Here is a 20,558-nt window from a genome sequence, read left to right as displayed (position 1 = left end):
CCCCCAAAAATTGATTTTTAAAAAATAGAAATAGAATAAAATATTTCGATATAATGTCAATAATAAAATTATAAATTTTTAAACTTGTTTTTAGCAGTAAAAATTAAATGTTACCCCTTTCAGACCAAAAGGCAAATATCCATATTTGAACTGAACACCCCCCTGTATCTTCATGAAATGGGTTGTTCCTGCTGCTTAGTGCACTTGACGGTGATCAGCAGCAGTTAGCACAAGACAAAAACTACAGTATCTTAGTATATCGCCAAATAGTCAAGTTTTAAGAAAAATAGCGAGATTGAGAGAAATAGAAGACAGACAAAAAAAAAAGAGTATCAATTTGTAACCCAGTTTTTCTCCAAGAGAGGTAGGTGGACTGTGTGAGATTATCAACCATTTAGCATAGTTAGCTTAGCTACATACTACTGTTTGCCTCCATTTCACCACATTTAATCAGCGAAGGAAAAGAATTACCAAGCTAGTCATATATTTAACTTGTCTCTGTAGCTTTTACCACACTTAACAACAGATGAGTCAGTCGGCAGCAGCTCTGGCCCCCATACCAAAATAAGCCCTCCCCCCCTGTCCCAGTGGAAAAGGTGAGTTCCAAGTGTTCAGTGATGAGCTAATTAGCATTATTCCTGGGAATCTGTGGCTTTCTCCCGTCTCTTTGCTCTTTTTACAATTACACAGCAAAAAGAATGTATATATTACTGACAGAAATTGAAACAATTTTTATTAAAATGATAAAATAGCCTCCTGTCTGCACTGGAGGCTGGGCAGTTTAAACTGTGGGTATTCTACAAATAGGTTGCGTTTAAGTTACAGATATCTGCTGCCACTTTCCCTCCTGACCTGTCCCCTCTCCTCCTAAGTGAAATTAAAGCTGCAGTATATAACTTTTATATATAAGAAGACAATCTTTTATATATTTAAAACTGTCACTATGTCTTGACAGTATGGTATGAGAGGTAATCTGGGAAAAAGAAAGAAAAACTGCCTTCTCCCAGTACTATCTAGAAAAGAAATGTAAAAAACAGAGGCAGGAGGTGGGTCTTAGCGCTGTCAATCACCATCTTGTGTGGTGCTGCTCATCCTCCTCCTCCTTTACCTCTTGCTCTGTGGTATGCTATAGCTAGCATAGCCTGCTGTAAATGCTCAGTCTAGTTAGCATAGCTACCAATGACTGCAGATAAATGGTCTATTGATGATGATTTTAAGATACCAATGAATTAGTGAAGCCTGTCAAAGTCCACTACATGGTGGAAACGTAACCGGATATTAATATGATGGTTTGAAAGAAAGAGAACAGCTTGCCTCCTGATGCTGAGCAGCTCCTGAGTGAAAATTGTGCTCCTCAAATAAATAAACAATTTTCCTTCTTTTATTTTTTTCTCCATTTATTTTAGATCCGGGTGACAGCCATCCAGTGCTTCTTATTGGTAGCTCAAATCGTATTGTCATCACCCATCTAAATGGAACGGGTCTTCAGCCCCTGAGGTCCCTAAGTGTAAATGGAACACTGGCATTGGATTTCCAGCACAGCCAGGAAAGGGTTTGCTGGGCCCTGGCTACAGAGTCCTCTGGGCAACTCCGCTGCGCCGCAACAAGGAATCTACGTGGATTCACACGGGAACAAGAAATAAAAACACAACGGAGTATACAACGTATGTTTTTTTTCCCAGATCTCAGTTCTTATTGTTACATAGTCCTTTCTTGCTGCTACTCTAGTGATGGATTTAACTCATTTACATAAGGAAAAGGAAAAATTGGCATTTCTTTCAGCTTTGGTACGTATTAAAAAATGCCTCTTCACACATCGGCTGAACATTATTTTGCTCCAGCTCTCTCTTCTCCACGCTCTTAGCTGCAAGGCGCCTCTAGCTCCTCATTATCTGTGCAGTTTAAGACAGGTTAGCCTCAGCAATTTTGGGATTCACCTTTATCCTATAGCTGTCACTCCTGCCTGCAGGCATCAAAAGCATTGCTGCTTCTGAATTCCTTTTCCACTATAGATCATTGGAAACATAAATCACCAACATTTGATTTAGCGTTCATGAATGCAGCTCATCTTATTTTCACAGAGACAGATATATCTCAAGTTACAAAGCATGTACAACAAACGTGCTTAGGTATACACAAAAATGACAAAATAATTTCAGAAAGTAAGAATTATCTGTTGCCATGGTAAAATTCAAAGTAGTTTTATGCCAGTTTTACACATCAAACCTAGTATTCATAACAGTGAATACTGTCGCTTCTGTGAAAGACAATGGTGTCTCTCAGGGGAGTGCTTGGAATTTATTAAAAATAGCTCAAAAGAACTCTAAATTACAATCTCGAAGGTCAAAGCAGGGGTTTATTATTAAATACAGTTGTATTCAAAATAATAGCAGTTCCGCATCACCATCCAGATCAGTCAGTGTTTTTGCAAAAAAAACAACAAACAAAATAACTTATATCTCTATATGGCAGATAAGCTTCTAGTGGGTTTTTTGTAGCACTAGAAAACTAACACACCCCACTGTCATTGCATGCATGCTTCTGATATTGTGTGCTTGAATAATTAATTAAAAGAAGGGCGATGTTAAAATAATATGGTGGAACTCAATGTGTGTGGTTGTGTATTATATGCAAGAACATGTTTCAGTGGCCATTGCTTAAAGGGGGGCACAGGGGTATTATGTATTTTCCAGGCACATAGTGCCAAATCATATCACAATCAAGTAATTATATTACCTTCAGTTATGAAAATGTTGTATATATCAAAAATAACTTAAAATAAATTTTACTTTGCATTATAGCCATATGAGACACCTTGAAATAGGCCTCTCTCTCTTCCTAGGAAGCCCTTCAGGAGATGATCACAACAATGCTCCTCCATGATGGGGTTTAGATCTGTTCTTAGGAGCCTTCAACTGAGAAGTAGTTCATATAATAAACTCAGCAGACTCTCAGTATTATAATACTCTCATTATTATTTATTATGTATCTAATCTTTATGGGCTGATAGGCCCATTTACTGGCCCAAAAGTTGGTCAATGTCATGCATCACAGATATGATGCAGTTCTCAGAAATAATGGTAAATAGTCTAAAGGAAATATTGAAGCATATTTCGGTTTGTACTGAAAATCTACGAGTTTGCAAATGTTTAGAGATTGTTTAAACAGCCTAATACTCCTTTCCCCTCACTTTTTGTGACATGAAATGGGATATAATTTCTTTCATGTTTTGCTTTGAAATAGCATAGAAGTTTTATTCACTTTTTAGTCTTGTAAACAGCTATATAATGAAAGACAACTTGCAGTATAATGACGCTTAGATTTTTTTTAAAATACTTGCCATAATATCAACTAAAACATTATTTCGATTGTTACATGTATAGTTATTTGTGTTCTTTGCCCAGTGACAATATCTGTCACGTATTTATTCATTGCAGATGTGGAGCAGATGGCCATTGACTGGCTGACAGGAAACTTCTATTTTGTTGAACACGCCTCTGACAAGGTATTCGTCTGCAATCGTGCCGGGGACACATGTGTTACAATTCTTCAACTAGACCTGCTGAATCCAAAAGGAATAGCCCTGGATCCTCTCATGGGGTGAGTAAAGTGCAAACAAAAAAATCATATCCTCTCTGAAAGCTCCAAATAACTTTCCATCATGCATTTTTTTTATACAAGAGCAAAAATAACACAAGATTTGAAGGGCTGCATTTTTTGCAAAATTGCAGTGTGGATGTTATTAGTTCAAATTTCCTGCTTCACTGCTAAAACCTGCAGTGATGCAGAAATCCCTGCAGAGTTTAATAGTAAAGTATTAGAAGCTACAATGGCAGATGAGCAGGTTTCTTTTAAAGGCAAAAAGTGCAAAACCACTGAGTCTGTAGTGTTAAAATAAATTCAAATTCAACACTAATTTACTTCTTTATACGTCATAATTAAATGTAAAAATATATTTCTAGAAAATGAACTCCATTACTATAAAGAAGCAAAAATCATTGAAGAATTAAGCAGTATGTTTCAACGTATGTGTGTTTGTAACTCAGTTCTGCCGTACCTGTAGCGCTTACTAAAAGCTCTTACTCTCTCTTCATATTCAGCCATGTTACTAGCAAGGTTCACCAGCTGTCTAAGCATAACCTGTTGCTATTAGCTTGTTAGAATATATACTATCTTACTCTGTGATTTCATACAAATTGTGAAATATAAAAATCTAAATTTCTATTTTAGAAAATATAAATTACACATATTATATCTTAACATAATATATATTGACATAAGAGCACAGGCAAACATCATGACCTCCTAAAATATATGAATGATCTAATATTTGAATGGTTGAAGCAGGACAAATGTTAGCTGATGAACATGTGCTCATGGTGGAAGAAGCTCATTTCAGTCAAAGTGTAGTATTCATGTAATGATCCATTTTATTCTTTTTGGCAACCTAACCTGATTTATGTATTTATTGTTTTAGTGCATAGAAAAGTAGATGAGCTTTTTTTTCATATATAAGGCATGACATTTAAATTTCTTGACAGTTGCACACAGTTGAAAGCATCTGATCCACCGCTGTTAGTGAATGTCATGGAACCTACATATACAGACGTTTTGACAGGCAAGAAGGACACTGCCATTCAGAAACTTAAAAACATATAAAGATACTTTCAATGAATTCTAAATTGAATTGGAAATCGATGAAGAGAGGGTGAAACCAGAGTTGTATGTTCTCACCTTTCACTTTCAAGTGGTTTAGAATCAATGAATCAATCAATCAATCAATCAATCAATCAATCAATCAAATTTTATTTGTATAGCACATTTCAGCAGCAAGGCATTTCAAAGTGCTTTACATAATTGAAATAAAAACAGCATGTGACATTGGATAAACAGTGAGAGAGTTTAACTGGGACTCTAACCCTCTGGGAATTTAGTCAAAATTGAATCCACTGGAAAGCCTGGATTCTAAACAAATTGTTGTTGCTCAGTGCAAGCAACGCTTTTTTTTCTTCTTTTTTTATTTAGGAAAATAATATAAATAACTAAATAATAGAAGCCATAATCATTATGTCCTGAAAAATCTGAATGTTTCGAAAAGTGAAAGGTAGAAATGATAAAAAGATTGCAGCATGAACAGAACAGTTTGAAAGAGCAAGAGGATCACTATGGAGTGAATGCTTTTCAGTATTCACACAAATAAAAATATGTTTATCCGAGAAGGAAGGCATTCTAAGATCGTCTTCCTCTCCTATGGCTCAGCTCTTTTTTTTATTTGAGCTGTTTAATTTGACAGGCAGCCGGTGATGCCTCAGAAAGCTCAAATTGTCCACACATTCATCTGTATTCACTGATGTTGCCACAGAAAAAATGTCCCTGCTGGACTTTCCATCACTGGATGTTTGTCTGTAAGGATAGAGGAAAACACATTATACCCCCTGTGAACACTAACAGCATGTGGTGGGCTGTGTTCAGGATCACACTTTTTGAGAGAAGATTCTTAGCACTTTAAGTAAGACAGAGTTATAAAAAAAATAAGCAAATCATTTAAGTAAACTGCTTACACAAGCTTTATCAAACTGTGCACCAATTATCAAGGATTCAGTCATTTTTGCATTTCTACCTCTGCCTAGCCGGCAAATGCGAGCCTATTATTTTGCAAAGATTTGGCAGTAAACTTGGAGTCAGAGCAACATTGTAGCATCCCTTTTTTTCCTCTCTGGGATTTTGAGGAACAGTCTGCAAACAGAAGACAAAGAGTGTTTAATTTAAGCCTTGCTTGTGGTCAAATGTTTCTATCCAAACACGGCTGAATTTGAGTGCACCTTGCTTCTGCTCTAAGCTACTTTTCTTATTCTGCCGTGACCATCCCCTTAAGGCCATGACAAAACAGTATAAATCTTGCATGTTAACACCCTGCATAATTAATCTGAAAGTTGAAGCAGATGAAGCAGAACTGCATTACCACTTTGTGGTATTTTTTTGTTGTAGAAAACTCAGCTTTATTCATCAACTTGGGCTGCTATTATGCCGGCGGGTCTAATCAAAATAATTTGCTGTTGGTTTCCGAATGGCATGACCAGTTTTGATTTGGTCGGCTGCATCTCTGCTCTCATTAAATGCAGTTCAGTTCCTGGAATATGCTACAGCTTTTGGTAAATATGAAGCAAGTTTGAGAATGTGTTTAAACTGAGAATCCTCCTTTTGTTACTGTAAGTCAGCAGTTGAGGGATTTTGTTGTACAATAATGCCTTATCACATTTTAGGTTAAGGGCTAGATTGCCTGTATAAGACAGAACATTTCTGTGCGCTCCTACTGACTCTAATTGGTGAGAAATAGGTACAGCTGTTTCTGAAGCAGTGGGCCTGAGAGAGGTCTGTCAGCCTGGAGCAATGGAGTGAAAACAAAAGAAATGAGGGAGGTGTTAGATAGCGGCACAGCAGGAAGAACAGTGTTTATAGAATATGCCCTGCTTTGGCACTCCAATTTTTATCTTTGTTTGACTCTCATGATGTCTCCCTGCCTTTTTCTATTGGATACGGCATTTTAACTTTGCTACATCGAAAAGGATTTGATGTTGATGGACAGCCTTTTCTCGTTTTTGTGGTGGAAAAAAGTAATTGACTGAAGCACATAAATGCTAAATTCTTCATAATACAAAATGATTAAAAGTCCTCTTTTATTGCCTTTATAGCATTTGTTTTCGAAATGTTTTTATTTAGAGCAAAGCAGAACGACAGTCAAATTTTTCATTTGTGTTCACAAACTTGCCGAATATAGTTGATTCAAATCTTTTTCAAAGTTTTGTTAATCCACAACCAAAATATAATTTGTTGTAGTATTTGTAATAGACCAAGACAAAGTAGTATATAATTATAAAGCAGACAGAATGTCTCCAAAAACGAAAAGTGAACGGTGCATTTGTGTTCAGCTCACTGATTTATTAGTTTCTAGAACCACATTTTTGTTTTAAGTTCAGCTGCAAGTTTATTCTCTACATACTGCGAATGTTGAACATTCTTTATTTTAAGAGATATCTCCAAACTCTACCAAAAATAGACTGTTACATTTGAACAGAAATTTGCATCATATTTTAGTCTGGGTCATTCTAAAACGTAATATGCTTTTCTCCAAAGCATTCCTTTTAACAAAAGCAATATCGCCCATCAAAGTCCTGCTGATCAATAGGAGGAGAGCATGGGTCATTTATGTCTGTACAAACCTTTGGTCATCTTAAAAATTAAAGCGAGTCAAGCAAAAAAAAAAAAAAAAAGTTTTAAATTTGAACTATTTTAAATAATAAAAACAATTGAACAGGTTTTTTGTTGTTGTTTTTTTTGCCCAGCTATAAACATGTTTAAATTTTATCTAACATTTAAAAGTATAAATTAATATTGTTCAAAAGATTCAGAGGCTGATAGAATCATAATATTTTGTCTGTTGGTATTCATTTGAGAAGTTCAGTGAAAACAACCTAACTAATCAGCATAAAACAATTATTAACTGCTTCCAATGTTTGAAAAGTACACAGATAGAGAAAAGAAACTGTCTTCTGTAGTATTTATTTTGATTTTCTGTCACATTCTCTGCTTTGCACATTTTTCATGGTGAGACCTACCCGACATTTTTCCTGGTCCCATGCAGTTTATTTATCATGGGTGCTCATTTCCAGGATCCATGTGGATCTTCTTCCAACTGTGGAATGAAGAAGTACAAAATCAGCACCACCCCTAATCCTGGGAAGCAATCATTGATATGCCACATGCAATCACACTTCTTTGGAAGATTGGGGTTCTTGCTGACATAGACAGTTTCCCTCTGCAGCCAGGTCTAAGGTTCAAAGGACATTCTGTCTCTCCTTAAACTTAACTTGTTCAGATTAGGCGAGCTTCCTGTCATTCTCTGCACCTTGTTATTCAAAGAAACCGTGGGAGCTCAGTCAGAAGCAGAAAGAAAGAATGACAGTCTTTTCCTAATAATTACAGAATTTGCAGACTAGAGTAGTTTTGAAAAGTACAGTCATACCCCAGGGGACCTTTACCCAAAGAGATGAAAGCTATGGCTTCATTGTCATTGTAGCAATGCAAGAAAAAGCTACTTTGTTGCTCTTGGAAACTCTAGTGGCAATAATTTAGACACAATAAAATATAGTGAAAATATTAACAAGGCTATAAATGTAATTATTACTTTAAAATCCAGAAGGCATGTTTGTCAGGGCTGAGATACCTTGTTAGCTTTCTTGTGTGACCTGTGTGAACACAGAGGTGATGGAGGGAGCTGAAATTGATCAGCGTTTCTTTTAGTTCTCTAAACTGGAAGGAGTTTAGAGAGTTTTAGAGTCAGTTTTGCAAGTAGATGTGAAGTTTCAGGTGTGGCTAGCTTTGGAGTATAGTTGACTGGTAAGAAAGATGAGGTGTTTTATAGGATTCTACCACTAAAACACCTCCAGTGATTAACCAAAACCAGAGAGAGACTGCCTTTTTTTGACCACTTCTCTAAAAGCACACAACTTCTTCACTACATCCTGATAGTCATGTGACAAAGTCTGTTGATAGGAAATCTGGAACGCAGGATTCAGAGCAAGATTTTCTTAACACCACTTAATTAAAAGACTAAAAGCAGCCCCCTTGGCATCAATGGATTCCCAATTTCCCTTAGGCAATTTTTATGTGTTGTCATTATTATGTTATCTACATCAAATTCTGTTTCTCAGCGTATTTCTCGTTTTTAATGGACAGCTCATGCTGTTGTTATGGTTTGTGTCATACCCTTGCCACACTCTCCATCTGGGAACGTCTGGGAATCTGTGTAGGATTCCACATCTGTGTAGGACTAAAAGCATTTCATTCTTTTAGTCGTGATCCATATCTCATGATCATATCTCATGATAGTCAGAACATTGTCCCTTATATTTCACAGGACTTATTTAAACGCCACAACAGTTGATATCAAATCTGAACAGTGGGAAGATAATAATAGCTCATGTTATTTGTGTCAGAGCTCAGGGTTTTTATTTTTTTGTTGTTTTTTTTCTATCTTGAATTAGACCAAAAACATAACTGACCTGGTTATTAGTCTGTATGAGGCCTTACCTGTTGTCTTTGTGAAAGCAGTTCTTTCTTCTGGTCAAGTATAAAGTTGAAAACAAGAGCGCCCCAATTTATCAAGCCAGAGCTTAAGCTAGTTGTGGAACAGAATGTACTAGTGCTAAGCAGGCATGAGCAGCTTGGTACAACCCCTTCTTCCCTTCTTCTATGTAAAAGGGCAATATGAGTTAAAGAGTGACTTGTCTTTTTTTTTTTTTTTTTTTTTTTTTTAGCAATTTGCATTCCATTTTATGAAAATGTGCAACATCACCTATCTGCCTACCTTAACATATAAACCTGGAATTTACTTATTTTTTTATATTTCATACTATACTGTTTCAGTATTTTTATATTCACTTGTATTTTTTGTATATATAGATTTTTATATTGGTTCTGCTCTGTCCTCTGTACTGCTGTAACTAGGGCTGAAACGATTCCTCGAATGATTCGAGTACCTCGATTACTAAAATTCCTCGAGGAAAATTTACCTGCCTCGAAGCTTCGTTAATTTATGTTTTATTAGTTAGCGCACCGTGTTCCGGCCGGGACTTCATTTGCGTTGCGCGGAGCTCTCACTTCCGCCTCTGAGTTGTTGACAAAAGCTAAGTCTCAGCGGCATAAAGTCCAATCTTCAAGATTGGCCCGTGGAGATTTTATTGATTGATGATAATGCCCGACTTTTTATCGTTTTTTGGGGAACCAATAAGCATCCTTAAAATGACTGGGGGAATGCCTGGAGTACGGCAGCATTTCTCCTCCGGGGCTGCTGGTTGAAAGCGAACGGCGGGAAGAGCGCTGAGGTGAGCGGATAGCCTGAGCAGGGCGGGCGGCTGAGTAGCTGATGCTTACCGTGTAAATGTAGCTTTACCGACGAACCGCACAATAAATTTCATATCCCGGTCTGAAGAAACGGGTGGCGGAGCGCATCGTACATGGCTGGTAGATGAGTTTCTGAGTGTGACCAGTGAAGGTGTTGTAAATATCCCGTATTGCTTCCCCCCGTGTTCGTCCCCCGGTCTAACGGTTCGTCAGTCCGCTGGTCTATTTCCTCCCCTCCACCCCATCTTACGTTCGTTCATTCGCCCTCTCCTCCCACTCCAGGCGGCATTTCCCGTATTTTCAAACCCAAAGCGTGACAGGTTAGGTGGCAAGGTGAGTTTAATTAATCTATTAAACTCACTGAAGATGAATACATAAACTAAAAGCTGGATTGTAGACATTTTTTATAAGCATATTTGTGAGCCTGCCTCTTTGTTATTAAATTCAATATAATTTCAGATTTTTCTATAACTTCTGGTTAACTTAGAAAGTGAGCTATTATTGTCACAGGTTAGTTTTCTAAACTACAAAAAAGCAACTGTTAGGGATGCTCAAATATGAAAAATTGGACTGATATTGATATCTGATAGTAACACCTGTATTATGCCAGATTTACCAATATTTCATTTTATAATTTTTTTTTATCCGATTACTCGATTAATCGTAAGAATAATCGATAGATTACTCGATTACTAAAATATTCGTTTACAACAGCCCTAGCTGTAACGATGCAAATTTCCCCACTGCAGGATTAATAAAGAAATATCTTAAAAAGCCAAAACTAGAATATATTGGACCAAGTATATTTCTCTACTAAAGTAATTCACGGTGGTGTAAATTGTTTTATTAGCAGCAGCATGGGAGAGAATCGTTTCATCTGTCATCTATCGCTACAAATAAGTGGCACTGTATAAAAAAAATCATAAACTTACATTATCTGCAGAAGTCAAATTCTGTTTTTTAAATATATGTTTTAATTCTGTACTATTTTTCATCTTTATGGATTTTCTGTCTTTTGCCTCCTATTTTCTTTACTTATTAGTTTCTACTCATGACATTTATACTTTTTTTAAGGTCAAATGAAACTAAACATTTTGAAGCATTATGTCAAATGTTAACTCTATAAAAGCCCTATCATACATAAGTGTTTCCTTTCAGGTAGCAGATCTGGTTTTAAGTGGCAGGGTTCTCCCCATCTAATAAAACTGAACAGAACTATTTGAACGTATCTATTCAAAGTTAATATAATGCAAGGTGCTATTACATCTGTTGGCTTACACTAACCAACACAAAGTATCCATAAAAAAATGAACGTAATTTGAGTTGACATTTGTCTCTGTGTTCTTCTCTAGAATGCTGTTCATCACAGACTATGGGAATGTGGCCAAGCTTGAGCGGTGCAACATGGATGGCTCAAACCGGACCCGACTAGTGGATTACAAAATTGAGCAGCCCACTGCTGTCGCATTGGATATGATCAAGAAGCTTGTATATTGGGCAGATGCCTACCTGGATTACATTGACGTTGTGGATTACCATGGCAGGAACAGGCACACCATTATCCATGGCATCCAAGTGAGTGTCACATTTTACTGTAAGCACAGCTTTTTTCCTTCTACGTTTAAGGAGCCATTTAGATAAATGTTTGGGGCTTTTCTTTACAGCAATACATTTCTCTTCCCTTGAGAAAGTCAAATTATAACATGACATAGTTTTTGGGTATTTTTTTCATTTGGGCACCATGATACGAGGCAGGTGGTACATTCAGTGTCTGGGGTTTTAATTCACTCTTCATTTTCATAGAAAAGGTCTTTTGAAACCTTGATGTTTTATTAAATAGAAAGAACTGAGTCACACGTGGAGCAGTCTTCGAAATGAGCATATCAATAGTCTCTCCCCTGTAGTACACTTTTAAGCCCCTTTCATTGCAAATTATGATTATTCATTAAAAGGCCATTGCCACCAGCGTGGATGAGAAATTCAGCCTTTATGAGGGAAAAAAAAGAACATACATCTTAGCACTTTATTATGTATGCAGGTGTTCTTTGGATGATATTGCCTTGCTTGTGCCCTCATTAGACTGAGGATCTTAATGCCATTGGATCTGCATATCAAATGTCATACAGAGCCTCATTTTTTTTTCCTCCTAGACTGTGAATTTTGTGTTCACGTTAACAAGCTGCCTCTTTTTCATTTTTTATTAGAGTTAATTTCACATTAAACTCATTCATAATTTTAATAACATTACTCAACTTTTCCAATTTTGGACTGAGCTTTTGATAAAGTATTATTGTTTTGTGCAACTTGACAATGCTTAGTTTATGAGTCGGGCTTATTGTGCTAGTGAATACACTCTCACTTGGCATTGCTAGTTTAGGGCCTTTGTCCATTTGGAAGGTTTTATTGTTCGTAGCAGAATGGCTATTGGCAGAATACAACAAGAACTTCAAATAATTTTACACCCAGAACTGGCTGCAGTGTTTGGCTCTATCTAATCACATCCATTACAGAATGACACACAAAGGCTTCAATATAAATATACATCCCCAATAGTGTGGGGATGTATATTTGTAGATGTCATTTATACAAATACACCTTAACATAATTCTCAACTTGAGGTGATTATTTTTCCCGTTTTTCATGGCACATCATTGAGATTGGTGGATATCCTGGCAAGATCATTCAACTATTGTCCTCAGCTTTCTAGGAATCGTAGACCTGTTTGAGCACCAGAGTGTCAGTAATTTACCTGGAGTTATTCCCTGTCCTTCATCCACCTTTTGCAACACAATGATGGTGTCATCAAAATACTTGACAGCTGGTACAGTGTCAAGAATTGAGGCTTAAAAGCTTCAATTCAATTACTTCAAAAGTACATTTTGTTACTCTTGCCAGATAACTCAGTCTTTGCTTGGTCTGAGAGTAAAACTTCTCTTTAATAAAGTTTTTTTTTATTTTTCTTGGCCAAGTGGGCAGTTGCAGATTTTAGTCCAATATTAAGTATGACCATTTTTTTTCCTTTATTGGTGCCTGCTTGCAAAATAAATAAATAAATACAAGTTTTTTTGCAAGCATAGATTTTGGTGACCAATTGTTTTATCCAAATAACCAAAACCCAATCCTCAGCCTTACTGAATGGTTTTTGACTTGATTGCCCCATAAAAATCAACAAATTTGAATAAACTTTACAAATTCAAACAATCAAGGTCAAACATTCAGTCAGAATTGTGCCAGAAGCATTTTGAAAGTTACAAAAAGAATTTGATCAAAGAGAGTCCGTATGAGGATTTTCTAAGCAAATATTACTGTGGGTGCACTGCATACACATATTTACGCCTGCAGTCATACTGTAATTTTGACCCTGAACAGAATGTTTCAAATGCATCCGTAAAAGGCCCACAAGTTAATGACATTCATGCTCAGGGTGACTGAATGTCAACCTTTCACTTTTTGTCTGTACTGACATGCTTCCTGTGTCCTTGACGTTTAGCATAAAAACAACATCCAACTTTACTTTTTGAAAGGAAAGCAAAAATTTAAATAAAACAATTAAATATTCTTCTTACAAATACAATTTTCCATCATTGGATACTTAAAAAAATTAGCCAAAGAATTAAAACAAATAAAAAATGAACATTATTGACATTTGACTTGTTTTAATTGAATTTTTTAAGATCTACTTGGTAGAGTGTTGAAGCCAAATTCCACAGACAGAGAGAAGGATGAGTGGTTTAATTTGTTATATTTTTTTCCTGAAGCATGTTTCTCGATGCCCCTGATTCAAAGGTGTGGGGCAGTGAGCCTAGGTGTATTTCCTGTGAACATAGCTCATCCAGCCATGTTGCTTTGTGTAGGTGTCAGCCTGCTAAATGTAGCATGGAGGGTGGTTGTGTCAGGGCCAGCAGTCTCCCAGTGGAGTCCAGCTTTTGACCCTGGACAGGCTGCCAAGTGTACTAGACGACCACACCTCCATTTCCCATCTCTCCTGTGCTTGACGTATGCTTGGGATACAGCTCATATTGAATCTGCTTTGTTGTTTTCTCTTTCCTCTTGTGGTTTGACTTGTGTTAAAAAAAAAAAAAGAAAAGACAAATTGGCTTTTTCTTATGTTTCAGGTGTCATACGTATATGCATTAGCTGTGTTTGAGGACTACCTCTACGCCCTGCACTCTGCCCCTTCAGAGGAAGGTTCATCTGTGGAGTTGCTGCAGGTGAACAGGTTCAACATCACAGCAGAGAGCAGGACATTAGCCAGCCTGGGGAATTCTAGAGCCCTGCGTGTTTACCACAAACTCGCTCAACCGAAAGGTAAAGGACATTTTCCAATAAGTAAACATGTGCAAGTATGTGTCACAGTCTACCATCCGTGACTCACAAGGTGTACACTAGAAAGAAAAAAAAAAAAAAAAAAACTTCTGTGGCATACAACATTAGTTTTGGTCTTTTGTATTTTTCCCCAGTCAGGAGCCATGCATGTGAAATGGATTCATATGGAAAGCCAGGAGGATGTTCTCAGATTTGCCTTCTGAGTGGAAGTTACAAGTCTAGAACCTGCCGCTGCCGTATTGGCTACAGACTTGGTTTTGATGGAACATCTTGTAAAAGTTAGTACACATTTTCCTTTTTCCTCCATGAATCACTTTAAGGTGTTACTAAGTGATAGGATATTCAAATGTTAGTCAGTTGTCTTTTAGTTTTTAATTAGTTTTCACAATTGTTAAGAATCTGTAAAGTAAAACCTTGTATTCAAATTAATAGACAGACTTGTAATGACCACAATCCTACCAGTTAGCCCCATTATGAAAAGTTTATTCTATCACATCATTCAATTTAACGAAAAAGACAAGATGTAGGAAAACAATCTTTCATTTATTAAAACTAGAATGTCATCCGTAAATGATTCATTAAATATATAATTAATTATATGTGCTCCTATTAAATGTATACATTTTATTTTTTAAACCAGATATAAGTATTTAATGTTTTAATAAATTATTTATTTTTCCTGTGGGGAAGCAAAGCAAGAATTCATTTAAACTGTCAACTTTCCATCAAACTCAGCAGGCGGGAGAAGGGCTTCTTTTATAGGGACCCTGACATCTGATTGGCTCTTTCAAGCAGCAAGTTTAGACAACTTCTTCCAAGTTTGCTTTGACTCTAGGTCAATATTTTTACTGTAAGTTTGAAAATCACTACAACAAATTTTTAAATTTATTTACTGCAAACTCTGGGCGAGCAATACTCCTGACTCTATATGTCTAGTTTGTTCTGAAATACCTTTGATAAGTTCACAAGAAAGCTTACTGAGGTTCTGCATGGAAGAAGCTGCCTCAGACTTCAGCCGGGACCAACGTTGGCTCCACCCACTCGCTATGACTGGCTCTCTTGTGAACTTATTAGAGATATTTCGGACCAAACTAGGGAAATAGAGGCTGGAGTTGCTCACCCAGAGTTTGTGGTAAATAAAGAGCAAAAATTTAAATATGTTGTAAAAGTTATTTTTGCACTTTCCAGCAGAGATATCGACCTGTAAGCTAAAGAAAACATGGGAGAAGTTGTCTTGACTTGTTGCAGCCAGTTATAATATAGAAGCGATTCTAATCCCGCCCACTGAGTCTGATAGGTGAAGTTGACAGTTTATTTTAATTCATGGTGTTTTTCAGCACAGGAACATAATAATTTCTTAAATCATGAAATAATTATATCTAGTTTTTTTTTAATTAAGTCAATACATTTATTTGAGGCACATTAATTAGGTCTATATTTAATAAATTATGTGTTCATTTGTAGTTTTAAAAAATAACACATTTAAATAATAATTTTATTTGTTCATTTTCTAAATTATATTTGGCACTCCTCGCTACCCATATCAAGTGTCTTGTTGGTGTTAGACTGGATGGTCTGAGTACTTTAGATGTGATCTGGGATTTTCATGCAGAGTCATCTTTTAGATTTACAGATTTGAAAAAGAGAAAATATCCAGAGTTACAGTTATGTGGATGAAAATGTCTTACTGATGTCAGAGGTTAAAAAAAAGAATGGTGTGGTTTGAGATAATATAAAGAATAGTTCACATCAGCACTCGTCGCCACCAAGGTACATAGAATCTCTGAAAGGACCATAATGTCAAACCATAGTAAACCACTGTGGGTGCCACTGCTGTCAGCCAAGGAAAGGAAACTGAGGCTACAATTCACATAGGCTCATCAAAATTGGATAATAACATATTGGGAAAAAAAATTTACCTTGTTTTATGAGTCTCAATTTCAGCTGTGACACTCTGTGTGCAAAAAGAATTTGGCATAAATAGCATAAATGCATCAATTCACCCTGCCTTGTATCAACAATTCAGACTGCCGATGATGGTGTAAAGATGTAAGGGATAGTTTCATGAACTGAGTTTCTACAAAGTATGAACTGAGTTTTGTTTAAGTGCCACAGTATATCTGAGTATTGTTAGTGGCCAAGTGCATTCATAATAGAATACACTTATACTCTGATGGCTACTTTTAGCAGTTGAAAAAATCAAGTTGAACTTAATCAAACCACGGTGTGCCTGAAAAACTGTCCGGCTGATGTTTCTTGCTCAATTCACAAGCAGAAATTGTAAAAAAAAAAAAAAGACAACAATAAAATCTGATGGAAAATTAGAAAAAGGATTATAAACAGTTATGCTGTGCTCATACTCATCAGGTTTGGGTTGAGTTTCTTCATCCATGACAGCTATATTGACTTGGAGTCATCAGAATCAAACTTTGGTCCAAGTGTTGCAGGTGTGGAACACCTTGAAACAAGAGAATGCCTTAGAGTTTGCGCCATCAAATTTTGTTTGTCTGCCTGCCATAGTGTTTAATAAATTCAGCTCATCAGCTCTATTGTTGAGCATATTGTGGTACCATCATCCCAAATACACACAAGGTATAATTAAAACTTTTTCTTTTCGTTTTTTAATCTTTCTATTTTATGAAATTATGTAGTGGAAACACATACTTGACTATTCAGATATTATTAAAAAATGACTTCCCTGGGTACTACCTCTAACAATTAAACAATAATGGGGTAATTGTAGCTATATGCTATAATCATTACCTATCTGTAGCTATCTCTAGATATTCTAAGGAGTTGGTCTCCCTGTTATTGTAACAAAAACATGACCTGTGCCATTTCTTTGGGGCTTTCAGGCATGGCACAATGACTTACGAGACTTATTTATTCTCTTATGATGAAACCGTAGGCAACAAGTGTGTTGTATTTATGTTGCAACTAAATTGTTAAACATGCAGGATTTTTTCATTGCAACTCCATCTTTTGCTCTATTTCTCTTATGATTAGGTATATTTGCTGGACTTTAAAAAAAAAATCTCATTCTGCTATGAATAACACGAAGATACTTGCAGTGAATTAAGATTCTTCCACTTGTCTCTTATTCATTGAGCTCTGGCTGTTCAGCTTGACCTGACTAGTGAGGATCTGTTCCTGTGATAATTACACAATGTTTTCTCTTGAAATAATGAACGCTAGCCATGGATAAAATTCACTTACTATCATGTTTTAGCTTCAAAAACCAGGTTGGGATTTTTAAAGGTCCTGACATATACCATTAACATGTGTTCATGCTATGAATAGCTTTATAGATTCAAGTTGGAGCAACAGCAGAAATACTGCATGTTGATTATTTAATTCAGGGTGAAATATACTTTATACTTTAATGTTAACAATAATTAGAACTGACGAGTGCAGCAGATGTCAGTGTTTCACTTTGATCCTTCTTTGTTCATTATTATGCACTTCCTTGTGCTTTATGATTAAATCTGCTATACTTTTACTCTTTTAACTTGTAAATTACATTCCACACACATATAGCGTCATCTTAAATATTTTATGTATGTTTTATATTTTCTGGAAAACTACAGTGCAGTGAAAAAATATTTACCTATAGATTTGATTATTTTTTTTTCACCAGAACACTAAAAACACCTTTCAAATGAGGATTCAATTTATTAAGGAGGAAAAAAAAAGATGGTCCACATGTGTTAAAAGTAAGTGCCCCCTAAAAATAATAATTGCCCCAAACTTGAAGGTAGCAACTGCTATTACCAACTCAGTGACTTTCTTGCTATATTTAGCGACATTTCAGACAAAAAAAAAAAAAAGGCATCGGCCAAAATTGGAACCAGCAGGTCAGGCTTTTTAAAGATTGGTAATCTGTGATTGGCCAGAAATCTGCAATCGTTGGCTTCCATCCATTATCTTGCATCTTTCTACCAAGCTTCAACTGTAGCTTTAAACTATGATCATCTGATGAAAATAATGCAAGTCATCAGTCCCACCTCTGTTTGCAGTTGTTTTCAGATTAAAGTAGGGCTGAAACGATTCCTCGAATGATTCGAGTACCTCGATTACTAAAATTCCTCGAGGAAAATTTACCTGCCTCGAAGCTTCGTTAATTTATGTTTTATTAGTTAGCGCACCGTGTTCTGGCCGGGACTTCATTTGCGTTGCGCGGAGCTCTCACTTCCGCCTCTGAGTTGTTGACAAAAGCTAAGTCTCAGCGGCATAAAGTCCAATCTTCAAGATTGGCCCGTGGGGATTTTATTGATTGATGATAATGCCCGACTTTTTAGCGGAACCAATAAGCATCCTTAAAATGACTGGGGGAATGCCTGGAGTACGGCAGCATTTCTCCTCCGGGGCTGCTGGTTGAAAGCGAACGGCGGGAAGAGCGCTGAGGTGAGCGGATAGACTGAACAGGGCGGGCGGCTGAGTAGCTGATGCTTACCGTGTAAATGTAGCTTTACCGACGAACCGCACAATAAATTTCATATCCCGGTCAGAAGAAACGGGTGGCGGAGCGCATCGTACATGGCTGGTAGATGAGTTTCTGAGTGTGACCAGTGAAGGTGTCGTAAATATCCCGTATTGCTTCCCCCCGTGTTCGTCCCCCGGTCTAACGGTTCGTCAGTCCGCTGGTCTATTTCCTCCCCTCCACCCCATGTTCGTTCATTCGCCCTCTCCTCCCACTCCAGGCGGCATTTCCCGTATTTTCAAACCCAAAGCGTGACAGGTTAGGTGGCAAGGTGAGTTTAATTAATCTATTAAACTCACTGAAGATGAATACATAAACTAACAGCTGGATTGTAGACATTTTTATAAGCATATTTGTGAGCCTGCCTCTTTGTTATTAAATTCAATATAATTTCAGATTTTTCTATAACTTTTCTTCTGGTTAACTTAGAAAGTGAGCTATTATTGTTACAGGTTAGTTTTCTAAACTACAAAAAAGCAACTGTTAGGGATGCTCAAATATGAAAAATTGGACTGATATTGATATCTGATAGTAACACCGGTATTATGCCAGATTTACCAATATTTCATTTTATAATTTTTTTTATCCGATTACTCGATTAATCGTAAGAATAATCGATAGATTACTCGATTACTAAAATATTCGTTTACAACAGCCCTAGATTAAAGTTTGCATTACCTTTTTGTACTGGCTTTTTGTCATTCATAACAGCCAAACACCTGTCTATGAATTTCATTATTGGTATAATGTATACTAATGTTAATTAAATTCCTAAGTAATGTAGTGTGACATGGATGGATGGATGGATGGATGGATGGATGGATGGATGGATGGATGGATGGATGGATGGATGGATGGATGGATGGATGGATGGATGGATGGATGGATGGATGGATGGATGGATGGATGGATGGATGGATGGATCTTTTTTTGTCATCTTTTGATGACCGTGGCTCCTGTTAAGTATAAATAAGAAAATTCAGCCCAAGATTACTGTTGTTTCTTTTCTTGTCCCTGTGAAGGTCATGTGTCATAATAAAGCTGGCTATGTGCAGGCAGAGCCTTGGGCTGACAGTTATAAAGATGAGGGCAGGCGAAAACAGCTTTATGCGAGTGTGACGTTCTCCTATCGACCTGTTGGGACGCCTGATAGATTATTGCCATAATGAGGGTTTAAGTTTGCCTGCGTTTGTTGGCTGCTCTGATCAATTGTTGGACATTGTGTAGATGACAATAAAAGCCGAAGATCAAATTGATGACACAATTTGGGCGCCTACAAGATTTCGATCAGAGTAATGGAGCTTTGGGAGCTTTTGCATGACATGTTTGATTTATTCCTCTCTAGTGGATGTTCTGATGACATCAACTATCTCTCTCTATTGGTCTTCATCTCCTAAAGCATAATGAGATTTTTTATTAAATGATGTAGTTTTTCATACAGCAGTCACTGTTGGACTTTGATATCTGGGTCTCTAGCAGTGCTTAATTGCCTCCTGGTTAGTTGGTCTCTGTCTTACAAAAATGATAAATTGAACTGAGGCATGTGTGGTCCTCACCTCCAGCTTCCTAGTCTCTTGGGTAGGAGGTGAGACTGGAGAGAGGTCTGCTTCCCTCAGTGGAAGCCCTACTTCATTCCCTATTCTTCCTCTCTAGAGGTTCCCCCAGGTTTCGAGTATACACAGTCCCCACGCGACACAAAGATGCCACTGAGGAACTCCCTAAGCTCCAGACTTCTGTTTGTTTTTCTTACAGAAACACCATCTTATTTAGATTAGAAACACTATTCATAGCCAAGGTAAGCATTGAAATTGAATGTTTGCTAAAGCAATCCATTACTTTTATTCTCGTG

The 20,558-nt window shown here is 36.8% G+C and overlaps 1 protein-coding gene across 1 annotated transcript in view; it reads left to right on the top strand.

Annotated features, from left to right (window-relative positions):
* The window catches only part of lrp1bb (low density lipoprotein receptor-related protein 1Bb), a 318,836-nt gene that overhangs the window by 132,386 nt on the left and 165,892 nt on the right, over nucleotides 1-20,558 (top strand). Inside the window, exons 6-10 of the mRNA XM_088002164.1 lie at nucleotides 1,407-1,664; nucleotides 3,438-3,600; nucleotides 11,256-11,478; nucleotides 14,019-14,211; nucleotides 14,364-14,507. Coding sequence (XP_087858290.1) covers nucleotides 1,407-1,664; nucleotides 3,438-3,600; nucleotides 11,256-11,478; nucleotides 14,019-14,211; nucleotides 14,364-14,507 — 981 coding nt within the window. The remainder of the gene's footprint in view (nucleotides 1-1,406; nucleotides 1,665-3,437; nucleotides 3,601-11,255; nucleotides 11,479-14,018; nucleotides 14,212-14,363; nucleotides 14,508-20,558) is intronic.

The sequence above is a fragment of the Poecilia mexicana genome, unplaced genomic scaffold, assembly GCF_051168715.1.
Source record: "Poecilia mexicana isolate PSO_F unplaced genomic scaffold, ASM5116871v1 scaffold_2, whole genome shotgun sequence".
NCBI classification, from domain to species: domain Eukaryota; kingdom Metazoa; phylum Chordata; class Actinopteri; order Cyprinodontiformes; family Poeciliidae; genus Poecilia; species Poecilia mexicana.
The sequence above is the reverse complement of the archived record's forward strand: the minus strand, read 5'-3'. Positions and strand labels throughout refer to the sequence as shown.